The sequence below is a fragment of the Macaca thibetana genome, chromosome 10 (assembly GCF_024542745.1).
Source record: "Macaca thibetana thibetana isolate TM-01 chromosome 10, ASM2454274v1, whole genome shotgun sequence".
Taxonomy (NCBI): domain Eukaryota; kingdom Metazoa; phylum Chordata; class Mammalia; order Primates; family Cercopithecidae; genus Macaca; species Macaca thibetana.
In genome coordinates this window covers 9,079,948-9,107,399 of record NC_065587.1, presented here as the reverse complement: position 1 = coordinate 9,107,399, position 27,452 = coordinate 9,079,948, and the positions used below count along the sequence as shown (strand labels likewise).

The window sequence follows — 27,452 nt, the reverse complement described above, 5'->3', positions numbered from 1 at the left end:
TCATGCCTGTAATCCCAGTGCTTCAGGAGACCCAGATGGGAGGATCACCTGAGGCTAGGAGTTTGAGACCAGCTTGGACAATACAGTGAGACCCCATCTCTACAAAAAGATTAAAGAAAAATTAGCTGAGAGTTTTTAGTAATGTTAGTGACTAGTTGTTAATAATAACTAACATTTAAGTTCTTACAGTGTGTGAGACACTGTTTTAAGTGCTTTGCATGTATGGACTCATTTAGTCCTCAGAAAAACCCTAGGAATTTTCTATTATGATTATACTCATTCTACTGATGAGCAAACTGAATCTCAGAGAGGTTAAGTAACTTGCCTAAGGTCACACTATAAGTGGTATGCCCAGGATTCAAACCCAGGGAATCTGGCTGTAGAATATGCTTTCTTTTCTTTTCTTTTTTTTTTTCTGAGATGGAGTCTTGCCCTGTCGCCCAGGCTGGAGTGCAGTGGCACGAACTCGGCTTACTGTAAGCTCTGCCTCCTGGGTTCACGCCATTCTCCTATCTCAGCCTCCCGAGTAGCTGGGACTACAGGTGCCTGCCACCATGCCTAGCTAATTTTTTGTATTTTTTAGTAGAGACAGGGTTTCACCGTGTTAGCCAGGATGGTCTCGATCTCTTGACCTCATTATCTGCCTGCCTCGGCCTCCCGAAGTGTTGGAATTACAGGCGTGAGCCACTGCGCCTGGCCAGAACATGCTTTCTTAATCTGAGCTATATTTGACTCTTATCATTATAACTTAATGTTTTTTCTTTTATTCTTGTCACATGGCATGCAACAAATGTTGTGCAACAAGTCTACTGTGGAGAGGCAGCCAGGGCTCAGCCAAGTAGGCCCTTTTTGGCCTTGTGAGGAATTTGGATTTTTTTTTCTTATTTATTTATTTATTTTTTTGAGACACAGTCTCACTCTGTCGCCTAGGCTGGAGTGCAGTGGCATGATCTCAGCTCACTGCAGTCTCCGCCCCGCCTGATTCAAGTGATTCTCCTGCCTCAGCCTCCTAAGTAGCTGGGATTGCAGGCATCTGCCACTGCACCTGGCTAATTTTTGTAATTTTTTTTTTTTTTAAGTAGAGATGGGATTTCACCATCTTGGCCAGGCTGGTGTCGATCTCTTGACCTCGTGATCCGCCCACCTCGGCCTCCCAAAGTGCTGAGATTAGAGGTGTGAACCACTGTTCCTGGCCTTTTTTTTTTTTTTTTTTTAGACGGAATTTCGCTCTTGTTGCCCAGGCTGGAGTGCAATGGCACAATCTCGGCTCACCACAGCCTCTGCCTCCCGGTTCAAGTGATTCTCCTGCGTCAGCCTCCCGAGTAGCTGAGATTACAGGCATGTGCCACCATGCCCAGCTAATTTTGTATTTTTAGTAGAGATGGGGGTTTCTCCATGTTGGCCGGGCTGGTCTCGATCTCCTGACCTCAGGTGATCCGGCCACCTTGGCCTCCCAAAGTGTTGGCATTACAGACATGAACCACCACACCTGGCCTGGAATTTGGATTTTATCCTAGGAGTTTTGTTGAGTTTTAAAGAAGTGGAGCAACATTTCAGATTTCTGTTTCAGAAAGATCTTTCTTGGAGCTGTGTGGACTATGAGTTAGAGGGAGGCAGATTGGAGGCATGTATCTCAGCCTCTTGGATTAACTCAGGTTGGTGGTAGGAACTAAGGTAGTGTTGGGGCATGGAATAGTTGGATGTAGGGCTTGAAAGAGAGGGAACAGTGCAGGGTAATGCCTGGCTTCTGGCTGCCTTCTATGTGGATGGTGGTGTGTTAACTGAGAGAAGGCTCACTGCAGGAGGATCTGGTTTGGGGAGGCAGTAGAGGATACGGTCAGTTTGGGTCAGGGTGAATGTGAGATGTTCCAGTGTAGATGTTAGTGGGTAATTGACGGTCTGAAGACAAGGGAGAGATCTGGGATTTAGATACAGGTATAGAAATCTTCAGCATCCAGCCTTTCATTCATTCAACAAATATTGGGCACCTACTGCATGCAACATATCATGCTACAGCTGGAGATTTAGCAGTGAACAAAACAGACCCCTGTCCTTGTGAGGCTGACTCCTCAGTGGGGATCAGGTGAGATTCTTCAAAGTTGAGTGTGTAAAATGAAATGATGAAAGAAGCCAAGACAAAATTAAGAGAGAAGCATTTAATGGTCAGGAGGAGGAGAGTACGAGCATTTGGAGAGGGAGGAAGGAAACCAGAAGGGTATGACATTAAGGAAGCCAAATGAAGAGAGTTTTGTGGATTGGGGAGTAGTCAGGAGTGTGAAATGTATCCCAGAGGTCAAGTAAGATGAAGTTTAAAAATGTCCATTGGACTTGGCTTCATGGCAGCTTTTGGCCACATTGGCCAGAGCAGTTTCTGTGGAGTGGTTGGAATGGAAGACAGACCAGAGTGAGTTAAAGAATTAGTGCAAGATGAGGCAGTAGAGACAGGATACACAACTCTTTTGACAAGTTTCGTGTGAGGGGAAGGTGAGAAACAGGGGTATGAGTAGAGGGGAACATGGAATTAGGAAGGATTTTTCTGCCCCCTAGGATTGGAAACACATCTGATTAGCTGCTCATAGGAAGAAGCAGTAGAGAGACTGTGGTTGTTAGCCCATATGAGTTGGAATTCTTCTCACCTCTCTTAACTTGTGTATTGAGATTACATAAATTAATTTTCTTATCTCCAGTGTCCTTAGCTAGAGCATGGTGATAATAGTGAGAATTAAACAAGATGATTATATAGATTTCCTGAAGACTGCATCCCTCAGCCGTTGTGATAACTGATACACACTTCTTCCCTTCCTTCTAACATTCTTCCTGCCTGCCATACTTCAGGACCCAAGAGGTAGTCCTGGGGCACTGGATGAGAGACAAGTGTAGATCTCTTGGGGGCAGTGGTGGGGAATAGGGGATGTAGAAAAAGGCTGTGAGATCTATAGGGAGATCTGTGCAGCATAAAGCCAGGTAGCACAGGATTAGAGGCTCAACCTGCAAGAGGGAGGAGGGAAGCAGGCACTGCCAGCCAGGAATGGTATGGAGACCTGGAGTAGGAGGGTGGAGAAACTCTGGATCCCTGAGAGATTGGGCCAAGAGGAGCGCATCTGGAAGGGAAGCTTGGTGCCCCTTCCCTGGGGAAGTCATGGGTTAAATTGTTGCCCCAGAGAGTTGCTGTGAAACCCTGAGGGATTCCCTATGAGCTGCTTTAGCCCCAGCATAAAATACAGATTATTCCCAACTCAGGGGCTGGTGAAATGGGAGCTTCTGAGTCTTCTTTATCTAGGATTCTGCTTTACAGTGGCCCAGGGAAGGCAGAACAGAGTTTATTGGCTGAAAGCCTTACTGGGGAGACTGGGAGGAGCCAGAAGCACAAGGGCCTGGGCCAGGGTCAACAGCTAAGGCAGAAACTGCTGGCCAGGCCACAGTGGCTCACGCTTGTAATCCCAGCACTTTGGGAGGCCGAGGTGGGCGGATCACCTGAGGTCCGGAGTTCAATACCAACCTGACCAACATGTAGAAACCCTGTCTTTACTAAAAATACAAAATTAGCTGGGCATGGTAGCACATGCCTGTAATCCCAGCTACTCAGGAGGCTGAGGCAGGAGAATTGCTTGAACCTGGGAGATGGAGGTTGCAGTGAGCCAAGATCATGCCATTGCACTCTAGCCTGGGCAATAAGAGTGAAACTCCATCTTAAAAAAAAAAAACAAAAACAAAAAGGCTGGGCGCAGTGGCTCACACCTGTAATCCAGCACTTTGGGAGGCCGAGGTGGGCGGATCATGAGGTCAAGAGATCGAGACCATCCTGGCCAACATGGTGAAACCCCGTCTCTACTAAAAATACTAAAATCAGCTGGGTGTGGTGGTGCGCACCTGTAGTCCCAGTTACTTGGGAGGCTGAGGCAGGATAATCGCTTGAACCCGGGAGGCGGAGGTTGTAGTGAGCCGATATCATGCCACTGCACTCCAGCCTGGCGACAAAGTGAGACTCCGTCTCAAAAAAAAAAAAAAAAAAAAAAAGGAAAGATAGTGTTATTGGACCCCTGTTCTGAGAACCAGTTGCTTTCAACAGACAATTTAGAGATGAGAATAAAATAGTAACTACTCCTGTTCTTTCTGCATCTGAAACTGGATTGTTTTCTATGAAACTGGAAGAAGGGATAGAAGGAGCAGATGTGCCCTTCCTAGGTCCTTGTCAAATGTCCCAAATTGTAGTGGAGGATCATTCAGAATGGAAGAAAATGAGCACTTATTGCAGCACTTACTTTGAGTCAAGTACTTGTTAGATGTTCTCCGTGCATTTATCTTACTTAGCTTTACAGCAGCCTGTGAGGTACAAATATCAAAACTGAGTCTCAGAGAAGTTAAAAAACCTTTCCAGAGTGAAACTGCCAGATAGAGATGGAGCACATTTTGAACCAGGTCTGTGTAACTCTAAAACCAGAGCTTTTTGATACCACCCAGGCTTGGGACTCTCTGTGACAAGTCTGGTTTAAACTGCTTCTGCTTTATTCCCACTTCTCCGAAGCTGCCTCATCCTTCATACAACTGACCCTGGAGCTGAAGGCCAGGTTTTGCAGTGGTCTGAGGTATGTGTGGTCCCAGGCAAGATTGAGTGGCCAAGGGGCCAATGTCCTTCTTGACGGGACAAGTGGGAATTGTTGGCTGGTGTGTTTTAGTCATGAGCTCATGGTGGTGTTGACATAGTGTCTGCCTTGCTCAGCATCTGGTGCAATAAGCTGAACATGCTTCTGTAGGTTGTATTGAATCTTGCCTGGTAAGGATCTTATGCCTGGTGATACTTGGATGGGTACCTGTCACATCAAAACTGGGAGAGGCCTGGCACAGTGGCTCATGGCTGTAATCCCAGCACTTTGGGAGGCCAAGATGGGAGGATTGCTTGAAGACAGCAGTTCAAGATCAACTTAAGCAGCATAGCAAGACCCTAGTCTCTATAAATATATATATATATATTTTTTTTTGAGATGGAGTCTTGCTGTGTCACCCAGGCTGGAGTACAGTGGTACAATCTTGGCTCACTGCAACAACCGCCTCCTGGGTTCAAGCAATTCTCCTGCCTCAGAACCTCAGTAGCTGGGATTATAGGTGCCTGCCACCACATCTGGCTAATTTTTGTATTTTTAGTAGAAATGGGGTTTCACCATGTTGGCCAGACTGGTCTCGAACTCCTGACCTCAGGTGATCCGCCTGCCTTGGCCTCCCAAAGTGCTGGGATTACAGGTTTGAGCCACCATGGCTGGCCACAGAAGTTTTTTTTTTTTTTTTTTTTTTAGTCAGACCTGGTGGTACACACCTCTAGTCTCAGATACTCAGGAGGCTGAGGCAAGAGGATCCTTGAGCCTAGGAGGTCAAAGCGGCAGTGAGACCTTGTCTCTCTCTGTCCAAAATGCCCCCCAAAACTGGAAGGGCTTTCAGAGATCATTTGTTTAACCTCTCATTTAAATGAGGAAACTGGACGGATTGAGCAGGAAACTCCGGCTGAGGCAGAAGATTGGCTTGAACCCGGGAGGTGGAGGTTGCAGTGAGCTTCTCGAGATAGCACCACTGCACTCCAGCCTGGGTGACAGAGTGAGATTCCATCTTAAAAAAAAAAAAAAAAAAAGCTGCAGTGAGCTATGATCACACCCCACTCTAGCCGGAGCGACAGAGTGAGACCACTAAGGAAATTGAGGACCTCAAAGGGGAAAGGATGCAGTGCCTGTCATGTTCTAGTTTCTACCAGCTCTCCAATTCTAGAGGAGAAACTCTCTTGTTAAAGTAGAGGTTGCTGCCTCAGTCTCTGTCTTGTTAGATTTCTAGAGCAGCCTCTGTACCTTCTCATTTATGATTTGCCCCCTGTTTCTGTATTTACTAAGAAGATTAATTTGTTACTTCCCACAGCCTACAAGCTGGCTACAATGCAGTGCCCAGCTTTCCTTCCATAATACTGAATACACCATCCAACATTTAGGAGAGAATACAAGGACCCACCTGGATTGAAAGTCAAAATTTTGGAAGTACTCCTTGGCTGCCCATGTGGGGTTCAGCTGCTGCTGCTTTTTCTAGTAGTTCCTCAGCCCTTTTCTGGCCTAGGGGCACTTTTTTATTTGTATGTTTTATTAAATTGGAGCTTATAGCCCCCACTTCATATTTTTTCAGTAAATTTTTAGTGAGTGCCTATATGGGCCAGGTGTCCAAGTTACAGCTGAAGCAGCAGGTTCCATATTTACTTTTTTTTTTTTTTTTAAGACAGAGCCTTGCTCTTGTCACCCAGGCTGGAGTGCAATGGCACGATTTCGGCTCACTGCAACCTCTGCTTTCTGGGTTCAAGCAATTCTCCTGCCTCAGCATCCCGAATAGCTGGAATTCCAGGTACCTGCCACCACGCCTAGCAAATTTTTGTATTATTATATTTGAGACCGAGTCTCCCTCTGTCGCCCAGGCTAGAGTGCAATGGCGCTATCTCGGCTCACTGCAACCTCTGCCTTCTGAGTTCAAGCGATTCTCCTGCCTCAGCCTCCTGAGTAGCTGGGTTTACAGGCGTGTGCCACCACGCCTGGCTAATTTTGTATTTTTAGTAGAGACAGGGTTTCACCACGTTGGTCAGGCTGGTCTGGAACTCCTGACCTCGTGATCTGCCCGCCTCAGCCTCCTAAGTGCTGGGATTACAGGCATGAGCCACTGTGCCTGGCCAAATTTTTGTGTTTTTAGTAGAGATGGGGTTTCACCATTTTGGCCAGGCTGGTCTCAAACTCCTGACCTCAGGTGATCCACCCACCTTGGCCTCCCAAAGTTCTAGAATTACAGGCATAAGCCACTGTGCCCAGCCCCATATTTACTTTTCATAGCCACCTTAGGACGTCTTCTGCCATGGCCATGGCTAGAATTTCACTAGCCTCTGGCACAAAGCAGTGGTGCCCAGGCATATGGCAGGGATAATGCTCTCCCAGTCAAAGTAGCAATGTCTTCTCTTCTGTTCTTTCTTCTTCTCCCTCTCTAAGTCACTCAGCCCTAAACCAGGTGTGTTCCAATTTCCTCTACTATATGTGCCTCAACCTTCTCTCAGCTCCAGAGAAGACAGGACCACCTTCTGAAGAAGGTAAGATGCTACAATTTGACCACTCATGTGGCCTGTGCTGGTCTTTAGAGTCTGGGTGCCTTGCTGATTGACTAGATAGTGAGTTAGTACAGGCATGAGATTTCTTTGCTTGAGGCTGTCCAGAGGAATCGGAGTGATACTATTATAGGTTGATTCCTAGGGATGTGAAATAATAGAACTATAAAATGATGGACCCCAAGGCTCCTGGCACCTTAGAGTTGAGAAGGATCCTCATGTCCATCAAGTCCAGTTCCTTCTTCCTGACAGTCGCCTCTGCAACATCCCCACACCAGGCCTCAGGAGTCCAGTGTTCACTATAGCATGAATAGTGTGTTCTGTTTCTTCATTCATTCAAGTAGTGTTTTTTTCCTTCCTCCCTCCCTCCCTCGCTCCCTCCCTCCCTCCCTCCCTCCCTCCCTCCCTCCCTTGCTCCCTCCCTTCCTCCCTCCCTCCCTCCCTCCCTCCCTTCCTTCCTGTCTTGGTCTCCCAAAGTGCTGGGATTACCGGCTTGAGCCACCATGCCTGTTCTTCTTTCCTATTCTTTTGGTATTAAAATATTCCTTCTTTTATGAAACCGTTTTCATAAGAAATCTAGAAATCTCTGCCCTCAGGATAAAGTCCCACTTCTTTAAGTGGCATTTTCTTAAAGGTCTTTCACAGTCCAGCTACAGATTACATCACATAGTTCCCCAGCTGCTGACACCCCACATCTATTCACTGACTGTCCAGTCACACTGAATGGAAACACGGCATGTCTTCTCATGCCTTCGGGCCTCTGAACACCTCGCTTCCTTTTCTCTTTTCTCCTGTCGCTGCCTCTTCTCACCCTCCACAGCTTGTTTGTTTGTTTCTTTTTCTTTTTTTTTTTTTTGAGATGGAGTCTCGCTCTGTCACCCAGGCTGGAGTGCAGTGGTGCGATCTTGGCTCACTGCAGGCTCCGCCCCCACCGAGTTCATGCCATTCTCCTGCCTCAGCCTCCCGAGTAGCTGGGACTACAGGGGCCCGCTACCTCGCCTGGCTAATTTTTTGTATTTTTAGTAGAGACGGGGTTTCACTGTGTTAGCCAGGATGGTCTCCATCCTGACCTCGTGATCCGCCCGCCTTGACCTCCCAAAGCTTGCTTTCTTTTTTCTGAGATGGAGTTTTGCACTTGTCACCCAGGCTGGAGTGCAATGGTGCCATCTCGGCTCACTGCAACCTCTGCCTCCCAGGTTCAAGTGATTCTCCCACCTCAGCCTCCCAAGTAGCTGGGATTATAGGCACCCGCCATCATGGCCGGCTAATTTTTGTATTTTTGTAGGGACAGGGTTTCACTATGTTGGCCAGGCTGGTCTTGAACTCCTGACCTCAGGTGATCTGCCCTTCTCAGCCTCCCAAAATGCTGGGATTATAGGTGTGAGCCACGGCACCCAGCCCACAGTTTCTTCCTCTTTGATCTTGCCTTCCCCATGCCAGGCGATCTGAGTCACTCCCTCCTCAATGTGGTGCTGACCACATGTCCTGCAATTGCCTGTCTCATTATATGTCTCTTCCCATCAGCTGCCAGTTCTTGGAGGTAGGGCCTGGATCTCACAGCCTGTCCTAAGAGTAGTAGCCACTCAATGAACATATGTCAAATGAATGAAAGAATGAATGTTTTTGGGAGGTGGAGGTGGGTGGATCACCTGAGGTCAGGAGTTCGAGACCAGCCTGGCCAACATGGTGAAACCCCGTCTCTACTAAAAATACAAAAAATTAGCTGGGCATGGTGGTGGGTGCCTGTAATCCCAGCTACTTGGGAGGTTGAGGCAGGAGAATTGCTTGAACCCAGAAGGGGGAGGTTGCAGTGAGCCGAGATCATGCCATTGCACTCCAGCATGGGCAACAAAGCGAGACTCTGTCAAAAGAAAAAAGGAAATAAAAAAGAATGAATGTTAATTTTTGAGACATATCCATGTCCTTCCTCTTGTTAACTTTAGTCTTTCCTGGTAGGCTGAACCTTGCTCAAAGGAAGAGGAGCCTCTGATTTCCTTATTTCCTTCTATACTGCATTTATCCTTGCTGCCCTGTACAGTACTCTGCATGTAGTAGGTACTAATGTGCTGATTACCTGTTCTCCTATGTTCTCTGTGTGGCTTTCCTCTACTTGTTTCCTCCCTAGAACTCTCTGCAGTGTCTGAGCTCCTACAGCACGGGCTGCCCCAGATAAGCAGCAGGAGCCCTGAAAGCCTTGCCTTCCTGTCTGATCGCCAGTACATGGAGGGAGCTGCTCGCCAGAGACAGTACTGCATCCTGCTACTCTTCTACTTGGCCTACATCCACGAGGACAGGTCAGTGCACAAAAGTGATGGCTGGTGGTGGGTCTTGGGACCTTCATCAGCAGTTCAGTTCAGTATTCACAGAGGCATCCCTCCAAGCCTGATGCTGGGCACTGGGGACACTGGGATAAGTAAGAAATGGGTTGTGTCCCTGAGAGGCTCGTATCTTGGAAGGGGGTTAGAACAGGTGGGTAGACACTGTGCTGAGAGACAGAGGCCTGGAAAACCAATGAGTATTCCTTGCTATCCTTGAGGGTGGTGTTTGTGCACAGAAAAAAAACTTCAGTTTACTTTGGTTTTAATAATTACTATCCAATTTATTACATTTTAAAAATCATGGCTGGGCATGGTGGCTCACGCCGGTAACCCCAGTACTTTGGGAGGCCAAGGTGGGCCAATCACTTGAGGTCAGGAGTTCGAGACCAGCCTGGCCAACACGGCGAAACCCTGTCTCCACAAAACATACAAAAATTAGCTGGTCGTAGTGGTCCACACCTACAATCCCAGCTACTGCGGAGGCTGAGACAGGAGAATTGCTTGAACCCAGGAGGCAGAGGTTGCAGTGAGCCAAGATCATGCCACTGTACTCCAGCCTGGGTGACAGAGTGAGACTCCATCTCAAAAAGGATATAAAAATAAAAGGACTGTTCTTTCTTAAACTTTAAGAAATAATTTATTGGGCTGGGCGCGGTGGCTGACACCTGTAATCACAGCACTTTGGGAGGCCGAGGCAGGTGGATCACCTGAGGTCAGGAGTTTGAGACCAGCCTGACCAACAAGGTGAAACTCCATCTCTACTAAAAGGGCATGGTGGTGGGTGCCTGTAATCCCAGCTACTTGGGAGGCTGAGGCAGGAGAATTGTTTGAACCCAGGAGGGGGAAGTTGCAGTGAGCCGAGATCGTGCCATTGCACTCCAGCATGGGCAACAGAGTGATACTCTGTTTCAAAAAATAAATAAGTTAATAAATTAATAATAATAATTTATTGGCCGGGTGCAGTGACTTACACCTGTAATCCCAGCACTTTGGGAGGCCGAGGTAGGTGGATCACCTGAGTTCAGGAGTTCAAGACCAACCTGACCACCATGGTGAAACCCTGTCTCTACTAAAAATACAAAATTAGCTGGACATGGTGGCGAGCATCTGTAATCCCAACTATTCAGGAGGCTGAAGCAGGAGAATCACTTGAACTTGGGAGGCAGAGGTTGCAGTGAGCTGATATTTCGCCATTGCTCTCCAGCCTGGGCAACAGAGTGAGACTCAGTCTTAAAAAAAAAAATTATTGAGGTAAAATTTACACAACATAAGCTTGACCATTTTAAAGTGAACAATTTAGTGGTATTTAGTATTAATTTAAAATGTGCAACCACCACCTTCATCTAGTTCTAGAACATTTCCATCACTGCAAAGCTGTCACTTCCATTCCTCCTCCCTCCCCAGCTCCTGGCAACCAACAATCTGTTCTGACTCTTTGGATTTACCTATTCTGAATATTTCATATAGATGGAATCATACAAAGTGTGACTTTTTGTGTCTGGCTTCTTCCACTTAGCATAACATTTTAGAAGTCCATCCAGTGAGCATAATGTTTGTATCGTGTATCAGTACTTCATTCCTTTTATGGCTGAATAGTATACCTTTGTATATATACACCATAATTTGCTTTTATTCACCTATTGATGGACATTTGGGCTCTTTCCACCTTTTGGCTGTTGTGAATAGTGCTGTTGTAAACATGTGTGTACATGTATTTGTTTGAGTAGTGTTTTTAATTCTTTTTGGGTATATTCTCAATCCTCTCACCTTGGCCTCCCCAAATGCTACCATTACAGGCATGAGCCACCACACCTGGCCTCCTGTTTGCTGTCTTTTCGCTTTCTTTTCTTTCTTCCTTTCCATTCCTGTCCTGTCCTGTCCTTTCCCCTTTTCCCTCCCCTCCTCTCCTCTCCCTTCACCTCCCTTCCTCTTCCCTCCACTCCCCTACTCTACCCTCCCTTTTTCCTTACCTTCCCCTTCCCTGTTCCTCTTCCTTTCCTTTCGTATCTTGCTGTCTCACCGAGGCTGAAATGCAGTAGCACAATCATGGCTCACTGCAGCCTCAACCTCCTGGGCTCTAGCAATCCTCCCATCTCTTTGTAGAGATGACGTCTGACTACATTGCCTAGGCTGGTCTCGAACTTCTGGCCTCAAGCAATTCTCCCACCTCAGCCTCCCAGAGTGCTGAGACTCTAGGCATGAGCCATCACACCTGGCCCTTTTCACTTTCTTAGCGGTATCTTTTGAAGCACAAATGTTTTTAATTTTGATGACCTCTAATTTATCTATTTTTTCTTTTGTCATTTATGCTTTTGGTGTTATATCTGTTAAATACACCACTGTTTAATGATAAATACAAAAAGAGAGGGGTGGAGTAGCTGCCAAAGCAGGGCCTTCTGAACCCCAGCAGTAGCACCCTTTTCTTTAACAGTGCTGGTCCAGCTGGCAGATAGCTCACCTCCCAAGTGTGAATGAGGAGTATTTGGCCCCTAACAAGGCATTGTTCTATGCCTTGAGTCTTGCACAAGGCATAGAAAAATGCGATGTATGTATATGGCAATGCTTTGTAAGTATGTATAGCACACTGTTTGTATAAGATGTCATTAGGCTGTGGGCATGCTGGGGCAGGACAGTGGGCTGAGGAAGGATGTGGCCAGGCAGGATGGAAGAGCCCAGTGGCCTGCCAGCTCTGCCTTTCTCACTCAGGCTTTTCTTGGTTGACAGGTTTGTCTCAGAGGCAGAATTATTTGAGGCTGTGCAAAGCTTCCTTCTGTCTCTGCAGGACCAGGGCGAGCGCCCCCCACTGGTGGTCTTCAAAGCCTCCATCTATCTGCTTGCAATCTGCCAGGACAAAGACAATACACTACATGAGGTATGGACCACAATGCCTGGACTCCTCCTTCTCCTGTACCTCTTTACATTAGTGTTCCCTGAGAGACCATGATGATGATAGTGTATAGACAAGCACGTGGTAGAGAGAGACAAAGTGGAGGTGTTAGAGAGTGGAGAGGAGTAGGATGCAGACTCATACAGAGCCTGTATAATTTACCTAATTCTTTCAGCAGTCCTGGGAGGAAGAGATTATTATTTGCATTCTACAGATAAGAAAATCAGGACTGAGACTGGCCACGGTGGCTCATGCCTATAATCCCAGCACTTTGGGAGGCTGAGGTGGGTGGATCACCTGAGGTCGGGAGTGCAATGGTGTGATATCGGCTCACTGCAACCTCCGCCTTCTGGGTTCAAGCGATTCTCCTGCCTCAGCCAGGAGTTCAAGACCAGCCTGGGCAACATAGTAAGACCTTGTCTCTACAAAATACTAAAAATTGAAAAAAAAAAAAAAAAAAAAACTCTTCAGTCACCTTTAGAGGATGCTATGCAACAAACTCATGTTTTTGAAAACTGGTAACCAAAGGAAAAGAATCAAGCATTTCACCTATGTTTCCTATGTAATCTAACCCTTCAGAGTAACTGAATAGTTAATGAGGGGAAGTTTCCCCTTCTGTTTTTTTTTTTTTTTTGAGACAGAGTCTCGCTCTGTCGCCCAGGCTGGAGTGCAGTGGTGCGATCTCTGCTCACCACAAGCTCCACCTCCTGGGTTCACGCCATTCTCCTGCCTCAGCCTCCTGAGTAGCTGGGACTACATGCGCCCGCCACCATGCCTGGCTAATTTTTTGTATTTTCAGTAGAGACGGGGTTTTATCATGTTAGCCAGGATGGTCTCCATCTCCTGACCTCGTGATCCGCCAGCCTCGGCCTCCCAAAGTGCTGGGATTACAGGCGTGAGCCACCACGCCCAGCCAGGAGTTTCCCTTTATACAAGTATTTAAGTTAATAAACAAAGAGAGAATGACAGAACTAGAATATTATTGTTTTGTAATCCCTATTTAATTAGTGGATCTAGGCAGTGATCACCAGTGGCTGCTACTATCACAAAGAGAAAGACAACAGGACATTGTGTGCCCAGGTGTGTCTTACTTGAAAACCCATTCACTTCCAGTATGCCTTTCTGTTTCCATTCAAATTAAACCAGGTCTACTCGCATCACATTTGCCTCAACAGTAATCAAAAAGAGGCAAAATTAATAGTCAATGAAGGAACAGTATCTTTAGCTTTAGGCTGAAGGGTCCACACTAAGGAACAGAAGCAATATTCTATGACATAGGTGAGAGGTTCAGTGATGAATCAGACATGGCCCTTGATCTCAGGAGTTTATAAAGAATCTGGAGAGAGAAAACTTGTCCACACACAACCACCATGAAAGTGATCCAATAGCCTGACTAACAATGATCTGAGTCCCAGCAATCCACTTTCTTTGATAAACTGTTACCAGAAGGAGATACCAATACCTCAGAGCTCTTTGCTCCTGTACCAACCAGAGGTGGTACTAAGGAATGAGCCTTAGGAGTCAGTCAAGTCTGAGCTGGAGTCCTGACTCCCCCATCAGTTAACTGTGTGATCTACAGAAAGTTACTTGAACTTCAGTCTTGATTTTTTTTTTTCAGAATACTAATAATTTTCATGACCTGAGAAACCTTTGCTTCTAAACGAAAAGTTCTCTAACAATTGAACAACCAAGAGTCTTGCTCTTGTTTCCCAGGCTGGAGTGCAGTGGCACCATCTCGGCTCACTGCAACCTCCACCTCCCGGGTTCAAGCAATTCTCCTGCCTCAGCCTTCTGAGTAGCTGGGATTACAGTGGGATTGCAGGCATGTGCCACTACGCCCAGCTAATTGTTGTATTTTTAGTAGAGACTGGTTTTCACCATGTTGGTCAGGCTGGTCTCGAACTCCTGACCTCAGGCAATCCACGTGCCTTAGCCTTTCAAAGTGCTGGGATTACAGGCATGAGCCACCGTGCCCGGCCAGAAAATTTTTAAAAATTGGCCAGGCATGGTGGTGCACACCTGTGGTCCCAGCTACTGGGAAGGCTGAGGCGGGAGGATTACTTGAGCCCAAGAGGTCGAGGCTGCTGTGAGCCACGTTCATGCCACTGCACTCCAGCCTGGGTGACAAGAGTAGGACCTTGTCTCAAAAAATAAGATAAAATTTAATGTAAATATATAAAGGGCAACATACAATCACAGCTTGATTTTTCTAGTCAATTTTATTTTGATATAATTGCACCTTACAAAAAATTACAAGAATAGTTCAAAGATATCGATTAGCCAGATTCACCAATGTTTATTTTTATCTCATTTGCATTCTCTCTTTTCCCATCCCCACCCCCATATTCTTTTTTTCTGAACCACTTGAAAATAATTTTCAGATAGTCATTTTATTCATAAATCCTTCAATGTGTATTTCCTAAGAATTAGGACTTTATCTTTTACATAATCAGAGTACAGTGATCAAAAGCAAGAAATTTAACATTGTATATAATACTATGTAATCGGCCGGGCGTGGTGGCTCAAGCCTGTAATCCCAGCACTTTGGGAGGCCGAGATGGGCGGATCACGAGGTCAGGAGATCGAGACCATCCTGGCTAACACGGTGAAACCCCATCTCTACTAAAAAATACAAAAAACTAGCCGGGCGAGGTGGCGGGCGCCTGTAGTCCCAGCTACTCGGGAGGCTGAGGCAGGAGAATGACGTGAACCCGGGAGGTGGAGCTTGCAGTGAGCTGAGATCCGGCCACTGCACTCCAGCTCGGGTGACAGAGCGAGACTCTGTCTCAAAAAAAAAATAATAATAATAATAATAATACTATGTAATCCATAGTAGTCAATAGTCAAATTTCACTATTTATACCAAAATGTTCTACTTTTTTTTTTTTTTTGAGATGGAGTCTTATTCTGTCGCCAGGCTAGAGTGCAGTGGCGTGATCTCAGCTCACTGCAACCTCCACCTCTCGGGTTCAAGTGATTCTCCTGCCTCAGCCTCCTGAGTAGCTAGGATTATAGGAGCCTGCCACCACACCCAGCTAATTTTTTATATTTTTAGTAGATACAGGGTTTCACCATGTTGACCAGGCTGGTCTTGAACTCCTGATCTCAGGTGATCCACCCGCTTTGGCCTCCCAAAGTGCTGGGATTACAGGTGTGAGCTACCGCGCCTGGCCCAAAATGTTCTTTATAGCTATTCATTTTCTAGTCCAAGATTCAATATAGAATTATACATTACATTCGGTTGTCATGTGTCCCACTTTAGTTTTTTTTTTTTTTTGGTCTTTGAACAGCTTCTTACCTTTTTTGTTTTACGACTTCATGACATTGACATGTTTTAAGATTACAGAATAGTTATTTTGTAGACCATTCCTCACTTTGGATTTTTCTGATATGTCTTCATTATTAGATTTAGGTTGTACATTTTGGACAAGAATACCACACAAGTGATATTGTGTCTTCAGGAGGCATATGATGATGGTTTTTCCCATTATTGGTAATGTTTTTGGTGATTACTTGATGTGTTAGATTTCTTCAGTATAAAGTTACTATTTTTTTGGCCACATGCAGTGATTCATGCCTATAATCCCAGCACTTTGGGAGGCCAAGATGGGAGGATTGCTTGAGGCCAGGTATTTGAGATCAGCATGGGCAACAAAGGGAAAGCCTTTCTCTACAAAAAAAAAAAAAAAAAATTAAGTTACTATTTATCTCCTTGTAACTAATAAGTATCTAGTAGGAAGATACTTTGAGGCTATGTATATATTCTGCTCCTCATCAAACTTTCTCCTAGTTTTAGCATCCATTGATGATTGCGGGCTGAATGAAGATTACAAAACAGTGATTTTTCTGATACAATTTCTTTATATATATATACACACACACACACACACACACACACACACACACACACACATTTGTTTTTTAGACAGAGTTTTGCCCTGTCGCCCAAGCTGGAGTGCAGTGGCGCAATCTCGGCTCACTGCAACCTCTGCCTCAGGTTCAAGCAATTATCCTGCCTCAGCCCCCCAAGTAGCTGGGATTATAGGTGCCTGCCACCATGCCTGGCTAATTTTTGTGTTTTTAGTAGGGACAGGGTTTCACCATGTTGGCCAGGCTGATCTTGAACTCCTGACCTTGTGATCCACTCGCCTCAGCCTCCCAAAGTGCTGGGATTACAGGCGTGAGCCACCATGCCTGGCTTACAATTCCGTCTATATTTTTTAGTTGGAATTCTACTGTATGGATGTTTTCTTTCTTTTTATTTGTTTATTCATTTTACTCAATATTATTATTATTTTTCGAGACAGGGTCTTACTTTGTCACCCAGACTGGAGTGCAGTGGTGTGATCACAACTCCCTGCAGCCTTGACCTCCTGAGCTCAAGCAATACTCCCACCTCAGCTTCCTGAGTAGCTGGTACCATAGGCATGCACCACCATGCCTGGTTAATTTTTTTTTTTTTCTGTAGAGACGGGCTGGTCTCAAACTCCTGGACTCAGGCAATTCCCCTGCCTTAGCCTCCGAAAATGCTAGGATTACAGGTGTGAGCCGCTGCTCCTCTCTCCAGTATTATTTTTGAGAACTACTCATGTAGATTCATGTTGCCCTAGTTCATCAGGAAGTTGTTCTGATTAGAGTGAAAAGAAAGGTTAGGAGGGAGGTGAAAGAGAGTTTAGAAGGCCAAACAGGGACCATCAAGCTACTGGAGGCAGGGAAGCTCTTTGTTCTGGGCAGCTGGTAAAGCTAAAGAGGTGTGGGTAGAGGAGCACCCTTCATGGTCACTGAGGTCCTTGGTGAGCAATGGGACTGCCTAGGTGGGGTGGTGCTGCAAGGGACACCTTGCCTCCTTTCCTTTGCTTCTGTCTCTGATGTTACCTTCTCTGTGTGGTATCTTCTATGAGAAGGCTTCCTTGGTGCCATTTACCTGTGAATGCCCTCTGTGTAGAAGCAGGGTAACCTTGTATACCTGCATTGTGCAGAAAGGCAGGACTCTTGGGTTCACATTCTGGTTCTGTTGCTAATGTTCTGGGCCTTCCTGGAGAGATCTCCTTCCCTTTCTGGGCCTTGGGCAGAGTTATCTCTGAGATCCTTTCTGATTCTCATGGTCTTTGAGCCTTTGTGGAAGCAGTGGAGGAGATACACACTGATGTGTGTTGAGGTATGTGTCTGAGGATCCCCAATAGTCGGAGTGTGGGTGACTCTGTGGGGATGGATATTTCAGAGTGTCCGGCCCTACTTATGCCTAGAAGCTCTTCCTTTTCAGCAACTTCATTCCAGTTTGATCAGCATTTCCTAAGCTGTTGAACACAGCTCTATGCCCATGATTTTTTATTTGCTTCTCAACATTTCAGCAGCTCAACCAATGTGGATTGACCACTTGACATGAACTAGGTAGGTACCATGTGGGGCCCTGTCAGGTCTGAAATGAATCAAACAAGTTCCTTGCCCTCAGAGAACACAAGTTTGTCAGGAGAGACAAAAAGATCTCCTATGGGGCAGGCAGCTACAGTAATGATGCTCTCCTGGAGCTGGAGGACTGGCCAAGAAGCAGCAAAGCACAAGGGGAAAGATTGTGTCTGATTATACAGCATCAGGAGAGGCTTTGTGGAGGAGATGGAGGAGGTGAAGGGAGAACCTTGAAGCTGAGAGCAGAGTATGATTTAATGTGCAGAAGTGGGAAGATGCCCAATCTATCCATTCAAGGAAGGAAGCCTAGCTTAATGTGCCTTAGCTAAGTCATATGGGAGGTAGAATAGAGAGGAGCTGAAAAGGTAGACTTAAGTCTTTATTAAAATACTTGAAAATGATATTAGGCCGGGTGCAGTTGCTCATGCCTGTAATCCTAGCACTTTGAGAGGCCGAGGCAGGCGGATTGACTGAGCTTAGGAGTTTTAGACCAGCCTGGGCAACGTGGTGAAACCCTGTCCCTACTAAAGTACAAAAAATTAGCCGGGCATGGCAGCATGTGCCTGTAGTCCCAGCTACTTGGGAGGCTGAGGCAGGAGAATTGCTTGAACCCGGGAGGCGGAGGTTGCAGTGAGCTGTGAGCTGAAATTGTGGCACTGCATTCCAGCATGGGTGACATAGTGAGACTCTGTCTCCAAAAAAAAAAAAAAGAAAGAAAGAAAATGAAATTAAGGGAGCAATTCCATTTACAATAGCATCAAGACATTAAATACTTGGGAATATAACTTAACAAAGTATAAGGACTTTGTATTAGTTCTCACATTGTTATAAAGAACTATTAGAGACTGAGTAATTTATAAAGAAAAGAGATTTATGTGACTCACAGTTTCACAGGCTGTACAGGAAGCATGGCTGAGGAAGTCTCAGGAATCTTAATCATGGCAGAAGGCAAAGGGGAAGCCGCCACATCTTATATGGCTGGAGAAGGAGGAAGAGAGTGAAGGGGGAGGTGCTACAAACTTTAAAGCAACCAGGTCTCATGAGAATTCACTCAGTATTACAAGAACAGCAAGGGGGAAGTCCACCCCCATGATCCAGTCACCTCCCACCAGGCTCTTCCTCCAACATTGAGGATTATAATTTGGACATGAGATTTGGGCAGGGACACAAATCCAAATCATATAAACTTATATAGTGAAAATTTCAAAACATTACTGTTTTTCTCTAGTTTTTTTTTTAATTAAAAATCTAAATTAACAGATTGCATTCATGAATTGGAAGACTTAATAGTGTTAAGATGGCAGTGCTCTCCAAATTGATCAATAGATTCAATGCAATCTATATCAAAATCCCAGCTGTACTTTTTTGCAAAAATGAACAAGCCGAACCTAAAATTCATATGGAAATGCAAAATAGTCAAAACAATCTTAAAAAAGAAGAACAAAGTTGGAAGACTCATACCTTTTTTATTTTGGAACTTGCCAAAAAACTATAGTAATCAGGATAGTGTGGTACTGACATATAGGGGTAGACATATAGATCAATGGAATAGAATTGAGAGTCCAGAAATAAACCTATATATTTATGGTCAATTTTTGATGAGGATGCCAAGATAATTCAATGGAGAAAGATTTGTCTTTTCAGAAAATTTCCAGGAACAACTAGACATATATATGCAAAAGAATGAAGTTGGACTCTTAACTCATACTGTACACAAAAATGAACTCACAATGAATGAAAGACCTAAATGAGCCAAAACTGTAAAACTCATATAATAGCATACTAAGGAATTTTTTTTTTTTTTTTTTTTTTTTGAGGAGTTTCACTCTTGTTGCCCAGGCTGGAGTGCAATGGCGCAATCTTGACTCACCACAACCTCCGCCTCCCAGGTTCAAGCGATTCTCCTGCCTCAGCCTCTCAAGTAGCTGGGATTACAGGCATGTGCCAATATGCCCTGCTAATTTTGTATTTTTAGTAGAGACGGGGTTTCTCCGTGTTGACCAGGCTGGTCTCAAACTCCCGATCTCAGGTGATCCGCCCACCCCGGCCTCCCAAAGTGCTGGGATTACAGGCATGAGCCCCTGCGCCCAGCCTCATACTAAGAAATTTGAACATTGTTATATGTGCAATGGGAAGAGGTAGGTTTGTGAGAAGTAAGAAATTATTCAACAAGGTGGGGCATGGTGGCTCACAGCTGTAATCCCAGCACTTTAGGAGGCCACGGCGGGTGGATCACCTGAGGTCAGGGTTCGAAACCAGCCTGACCAACATGGAGAAACCCCATCTCTACTAAAAATACAAAATTAGCCGGGCATGGTGGCACATGCCTGTAATCCCAGCTACTCAGGAGGCTGAGGCAGGAGAATCACTTGAACCCAGGAGGCAGAGATTGCAGTGAGCTGAGATCATGCCATCGCACTCCAGCCTGGGCAAAAAGAGCAAAACTCTGTCTCAAGAAAAAAAAAAAAAAAAAGAAATTATTCAACATATTTCCCCTTCACCCCTTCTGTGCCAGGCCCTATACTAAGTGCACAGATTAATCTGTCACAGTCCTACCCTCAAGCAGCTTTCAGTCTAGTGTGGGAGGTAGACATGCACACTGACAATTACAACCCACTGTGGTATCATCATCAAGCTGGGTTTGTTGACCTCAGCACTATTAACATTTTGCACAGATCATTCTTCTTTTGGGATAGGCTTTCCTGGCATTGTAGGATATTTAGCAGCATCCCCACTCTCTCCCCACTAGATCCTAATAGCATTCCCCCAATCAAGGAAGTAAAAAATGTCTCCAGACTTTACCAAATGTCCCATGGGAGCAAAATGACCCCTAGTTGAGAACTTCTGTTATAAGGTAAGTACGGTGGTATTTTTCACTAGAGTGCCTTGGGATGAGCTAGCCAAGGTGTCCTGGAATACTGAGATGCCAGTACATTTTTCCTAGTCATCTCTTGGCCATGTTGGGGTCTCTTGGGTCCTCTGCACGGTGTATTTACCTCCTTTCTTTGTTTTGCCTCTAGACTATGGTCAGTGCAGTCAGAAAATTCCTAGAAGGCATCCCAGACCTGCAGCTAGTCTATACCCACCATCCGCTCCTGCTCAGGTTCTTTCTGTTGTATCCAGAGCTCATGAGTAGGTATGGGTACCGTGTCCTGGAACTTTGGTTCTCCTGGGAAGAGAGCAGCTGTGAGGAACTGGATGATGTCACCTCTGCTGGGCAGCCCGCCCTTCCTACCAGCTTAGCAGTCCTGTTCCAGTTGCTCAGAAGCATCCCCAGCATCCTGCTCATCTTGCTGGTAGGCAACCACTCATTCATTTCTACATTCAGAAATTGTGGGCCTTCTCTCTGAGAGCCAGTTTACTGACATCAGGAGGCACCCACATTTGCTTCAGCCCACCTCTGGACTTATCACTGTCTACATGTGAGTTGGGCGGGGGGTCTTTTCTACTTGTAGGTGCCTGGTTTCTATAAATCCATACTCTCCTAAGTCTAATGGAAGTCTACCAACTGAGACATGTGTGCCTCTCTTCCCCCCAGGGGATGACACTATAAAATGCAGATCTTAGTCACTATCCCTTCTCACCTCCCTGTCATCTCTCAAGCAGATTCTGCTGACACAAGGTTTAATGTCAAAGGAAGCCCATGGGGCATGTAGATGGAGATTTCTGATGGCAGAGGGACTCCTCCTCTTTTTTGCCATGACTCACATGATAATATTATATGTGCATTACTTGCTCAGGCATACCTAGAATTGTCAGATGACCCAATACTTTTTTTTCTGGAGACAGAGTCTCACCCTGTTGCCCAGGGTGAAGTGCAGTGGCATTATCTGGGCTCACTGCAACCTCCACCTCCCGGGTTCACACAGTTCTCCTGCCTCAGCCTCCCAAGTAGCTGGGACTACAGGCACACACCACCAAACCTGGCTAATTTTTTTTTTTTTTTTTTTTTTTGTATTTTAGTAGAGATGGGGTTTCCCTGTGTTGCCCAGGCTGTCAGTACTTTTTAATGAAGTACATTACTGAAATTCCCATCAGGAATTAGATGGGTTAATTAGATTAGATAAGGTAAACTGCCTAGTGGCTGGCTTTAACTCAGCTTTTTTTCCTTCTACTCAAGAAAGCACATTGAACAACAAATTAGATACCAAGGAGAGTAGCAGGGAACAGAACTAAGATACTAGGTTTTCTTCACCAGATGAAATATTTGGGGTCAGTTCCTCACACATAATAGGTATTTATAAATTATGACCCATTGAATTATGGGTCTGGACAGATCTAAGTCTGTCTAGGGATAGTAGTGACAATACAGTCATGCATCACTTAATGATGGGGATACATTTTTAGAAACACGGTATTAGGTGATTTTGTCATTGTGCCAACATCATGGAGTATACTTACACACATCTAAATGGTCTAGCCTACTACATTTAGGTCTATGGGATGACCTGTTACTCCTAGGCTATAATCCTATATAACATGTTACTGTACTGAATATTGTAGACAAATGTAACACAGTGGCATTTGTATGTCTAAACATAGAAAAGATATAACATGACTATGTCTTATTTTTTTCTTTCTTTTTTTTTTTTTTTTTTTTTTCTTGCTCTGTTGCCCAGGCTGGAGTGCAGTGGCAGGATCATGGCTCACTGCAGTGTCAATCTCCTGGTTTCAAGTGATCCTCCTGCCTCAGCCTCCCAAGTAACAAGAATTGACTGGGTGCTGCAGCTCATGCCTGTAATTCTAGTACTTTGGGAGGCTGAACTGGGTGAATCACCTGAGGTCAGGAGTTCAAGACCAAGTAGCTACAGGCATGTGCTACCGTGTCTGGCTAACTTTTATATTTTTTGTAGAAACAGTGTTTTGTCATGTTGCCCAAGCTGGTCTCAAATTCCTGGCCTCCAGTGATCCTCCCACCATGGCCTCCCAAAGTGTTGGGATTACAGGCATAAATGACTGTGCCTGCCATTTTTTTCTTTTTAAATACATGAAACATCGGCTTAGAGAGATTTGCCCATGGTCACAAGAGTTGGGAATCAAAATATTAAAACCCAGATTTTGACTCCCTATCTATCAGTTATTCTGTCTGAGGCTCTCTTTTTACTCAGTCTAATTTATTCTCCCTGGGTTGTCTCATTCACGCTCATGGCTTTGTTTGCCTCCTGTATAGTGATGACTCAAATCTCTGCGCCACCCTGACCTCTCTCCTGAGCTCAGACCCATGAAGTCAACCATCTGTTTGACATTTCTGCCTAAAATGGAGCTCATTATCTCCTCTTCCAAATTCCCTTTTTCAGCCTGGGTCTTCCTAGAATTGAGGTCCCTCACTAACTGAAAGCTGTGCTAGGCCGCTAACTTCACGGGATGTAAATATTAAAAGAAGCAAACCAAACAGAAATTGAATCTCAGGAGACCAAATACTTAGAGTCTACATCCCAGGGAAGCTGGAGTGGATGCCCCACCATTTATCCTGGTGACCCAGTCCTTGTCGTTGAATGTGCACCATCCTCATCACCTTTCCTTTCTGGAGGTGGTGGAGGTCAGGGCAGAGAGGAGTCTTGTGCTTCACTTGGCATAGAGCTTAACAGAAAGGAGTTGCCTTCAAGATGGGTTGTTGCATAGAGGATTAGGAAGATAGAGGCTAATCTGAACTTCAGTTTCCTCCCACAGAAAATGGAGAAAACATGAGGGTAGATGAGATAGTATGTAGGAACACTCTTGATTTGCTTTGCATAGTGGGCTGTCATTCACTAATCATTGACTCTGCCTCTGAACCAGATAAAGTTCATCTCAGAGAAGCTAATTGAATTGCCCAAGGTCATATAGTTAATAAGGGTCATGGCTATGACTGGAGCCCAAAGTGAGTAAGTTTTTCACTAACTTAGACCCTAGAGACATCAATGGTAAAAAAGAAGAACAGGGAGACCGGGCGTGGTGGCTCACGCCTGTAATCCCAGCACTTTGGGAGGCTGAGGCGGGTGGATCACAAGGTCAGCAGTTAGAGACCAGCCTGGTCAGCAACGTACAATTTAGTAGCCCGTCTCGACTAAAAATACAAACAATTAGCTGGGCATGGTGGTGGGCGCTTGTAGTCCCAGCCACTCAGGAGGCTGAGGCAGAAGAATCGCTTGAACCTGGGAGGCGGAGGTTGCAGTGAACCAAGATCGAGCCACTACACTCCAGCCTGGGCAACAGAGCTAGACGTCATCTCAAAAAAAAAAAAAAAAAAAAAAAGAAAGAACAGTAGGGAACAACTTTATTGTCTGTTCATATATATAATTCTTACCATTTCTCCCCAGCTTCTAGCCACAGGAAGGAAAAAGAGTCTAAAAATTTGTGTTGAAAACCAATTTCTGGGCCGGGCGCGGTGGCTCAAGCCTGTAATCCCAGCACTTTGGGAGGCCGAGACGGGCGGATCACGAGGTCAGGAGATGGAGACCATCCTGGCTAACACAGTGAAACCCCGTCTCTACTAAAAATACAAAAAAAAACTTAGCCGGGCGAGGTGGCAGGCGCCTGTAGTCCCAGCTACTCGGGAGGCTGAGGCAGGAGAATGGCGTAAAACCCGGGAGGCGGAGCTTGCAGTGAGCTGAGATCCGGCCACTGCACTCCAGCCTGGGTGACAGAGCGAGACTCCGTCTCAAAAAAAAAAAAAAAAAAAAAAAAAAAAAAAACCAATTTCTGTTTTTGATATGGGTAATTAACAGCTGAAAACAAAGCTGTTAATTGCTACTCTTATCAATGGGTGGCCTTTCATGTAGCTTGTTTAGATGTGAAGGGACAATGACATCACAGAAACTCTGTTTGTTTCCTCCTTGGCCAAGTTACCCTGGTCTATCTAGTCCCAGAGAGTTCTGGACAGCAGAGACTACAGATTGGGTCATGGTTTTGCCCAGAGCCTTCCCACTGATCCATATGGTGGGGTCCACACATTCCTCTTCCTTCAGCATTCACCATAGCCACTCAAAGCTGAGAAGCCCCTTCCTTTTATACCTTTAACATTCATTAACTCAGACTTCTGAGGGACTAGCTCTGTGGCAGTGGGGCAGTGATGTGTTGGTGAAGGTGCAAGACCAGGAAACTGGTTTGACTCTGGGCTCTATGACCTTGCACAAATCATGCTCCTCCCTTCCCACCGGGCTTCAGCCTCATACTCTGTAAAGGAAAGGTATTGGAAAAAATTATCTAGATTCTTTCTAGCCCTCCCATTCTGTGACCTTTTCTTTCCAGAGATGTTTTCTGAGTCCCTGCAAGGTGACAAAGATGAAGTAGACCTCATCCCTTCCCTTCATTAACTCACAGTGTAGTAGAATTTACAACTTTATTACTTTCTTGATAATGTAAACTGATTAGCCTGCCCCAGTTTTCTCATTTGAAAAATTGGGGTGACACCTATATGGAAGAGTTATTGTAGAGGTATAAATAATGTATAAACAAATATACAGCTACTGTATAAACACAACATAGTACCTGACACTATTAGGCCCTGAGTGGTTGTTGATATATAGTTGTTTTTCCAGCAACTGTGGAGGTTTCTAAGAGTCAAACTTAGACATGCCTGTGACCCCATCCCCTCCTTCTGCCCAGTGATCAGCACACCTGGGTTTGTCTGGCCAGATGCATTGTAGCCATATCTCTCTGTGTGTCAGGAGCTGCCCTCCCTGGAGAGAGAGTCTGTGTGACCTTGGGTTCATAACCCTCAGTCCTAACTAGCCCAGCACATTAGCTTGTCCAAAGGAATTGGCTTCTTTGAGCTAGTGGGAGCCAGGAGCTATCAGTAGGGTAGCCTCTGGTGCAGCTTCTGACTGGCTTTGTCTTTAACATGTACTCATTAAAATAACTCTGAAAGCAAAATAAAAAGCAATGTCCTTTCCCATCTTCCGAGCCTAAGGCCTTTATAGCTTAGGGCAGAGATAGCCAGATGCCTTGGTAGAGAAGGGGCCTGACCTGGTCCTCACTTCCCTTACCGTGCATTGAATCTGTCCTTTTGCAAGAGGGAGGCATCCTGGAAAATAGAGCTTTGGGCTTGGAGTTAGGAAATCTGCATTCAAATTCTGTCTGTGCCACTGGCTTATATGACCTTTAGCAAGTCATGTAATCTCTCTGAGCCTCTGTTTTCTCCTGTTTGGGATGGATTTAATAGGATGGACCTATTCTTTTTCTTTTTTTTTTTTTTTCTTGAGACGGAGTCTCGCTCTGTCACCCAGGCTGGAGTACAGTGGCGTGATCCTGGCTCACTGCAAGCTCTGCCTCATGGGTTCACGCCATTCTGCCTCAGCCTCCCGAGTAGCTGGGATTACAGGTGCCCACCACCACGCTCGGCTAATTTTTTGTGTTTTTAGTAGAGACAGGGTTTCACCATGTTAGCCAGGATGGTCTCGATCTCCTGACCTCGTGATCTGCCCGCCTCAGCTTCCCAAAGTGCTGGGATTACAGGTGTGAGCCACCGCGCCTGGCCTAGGATGATCCTGTTCTAAGGGATGGTTGTGACGTGTCAGTGCACCTAGAAGAGCCTTTGGTACATAATAGGTGCTGAGTAAGTGACAGATTACCCAGTTTTTGTGACACTCTAATTCTGGGCCCTTTTCCTGCCCCTCTATTCCGCATTATCACTTTTCCCCAACTGCAGTACCCTCTGATCTCTTGCTTTCTTCTCTCCTGCTCAGGACCTCATCTATTCCAGCCCAGTGGACACAGCTCACAAGGTACTGATTAGCCTGAGGACCTTCCTGAGGAGGAATGAGGATATACAAGTGGGTGGTCTTATCCGAGGCCACTTCCTGCTGATCCTGCAGCGTCTGCTAGTGGAGCATGGGGCCTCCCCATCAGAAGGTCAGTCTGCAGCTGCTGTGGGCACACTTTGACCTGAAAGCCAGTCAAGAATGGGCATCTCTACCCTTGTTAGGTCTGCTCCAGGAGAGAGAATCAGGATTTTATCTGAAAAAGAAAGGCCATTGTGGCATCAAGCTAAACTTCACCTCCTTTTTCTCACTTCAGAGTGGGTGTACATCATGCTTGGTTTGCTGTGTGTGTGTTTAACATGAGTGGATGTGTTTGATGTGTGCGTGCATATCCCCACCGTGTGCAGCATGTGCTCAGAGTTGTTTGTCACAAGCATGGCAGCCCCCCGTGGGAAGAAGAAGGTGGAAAATCTGAAGGAGGCTGGAGGCAGCAGCAGTCCACAGAGGCCAGGAAGGGAGGTGGATCCGTGATGTGTTGGAAGCTCCCAGTGAGATCTGGGGGAATAGTTTCCAAATCTGGCATGGTACTCACTGGAGTCAAGGAAGCTTGATGTTTGGTACAGTATGGAGACACTGAAAATTGGGATTGGTTTATTTTATTGTATTTATTTATTTTATATTTTATATATTTTATTTTATTATTATTTTATTTTATTTTATTTTTGAGACAGAGTCTCACTAGACTGTCACCCACGCTGGAGTGCAGTGGCAAGATCTCTGCTCACTGCAACCTCCACTTCCCGGGTTCAAGCAATTCTTATGCCTCAGCCTCCCAAGTAGCTGGGACTTACAGGCGTGTGCCACCACACCTAGCTAATTTTTTTTTGTATTTTCAGGACAGGGGTTTCACCATGTTGCCCAGGGTGGTCTCAAACCCCTGAGCTCAAGTGATCCGCCCGCCTCAGCCTCCCAAAGTGCTTGGATTACAGGGGTGAGCGACTGTGCCCGGCTCAATTTTTTTCTATTTTTAGAGAAGTTGAATTTTTAAA

General features: G+C 45.6%; 2 protein-coding genes across 2 annotated transcripts in view; one reads left to right on the top strand and one right to left on the bottom strand.

The window, feature by feature from the left end:
• Positions 1-27,452, bottom strand: part of SNU13 (small nuclear ribonucleoprotein 13) — a 335,885-nt gene that overhangs the window by 74,239 nt on the left and 234,194 nt on the right. The window lies entirely within an intron of this gene.
• Positions 1-27,452, top strand: part of MEI1 (meiotic double-stranded break formation protein 1) — a 97,011-nt gene that overhangs the window by 46,854 nt on the left and 22,705 nt on the right. Inside the window, exons 15-20 of the mRNA XM_050806162.1 lie at positions 4,526-4,586; positions 6,999-7,096; positions 9,237-9,405; positions 12,154-12,301; positions 20,743-21,018; positions 26,389-26,554. Of these exons, the coding sequence (XP_050662119.1) occupies positions 4,526-4,586; positions 6,999-7,096; positions 9,237-9,405; positions 12,154-12,301; positions 20,743-21,018; positions 26,389-26,554 (918 nt within the window). The remainder of the gene's footprint in view (positions 1-4,525; positions 4,587-6,998; positions 7,097-9,236; positions 9,406-12,153; positions 12,302-20,742; positions 21,019-26,388; positions 26,555-27,452) is intronic.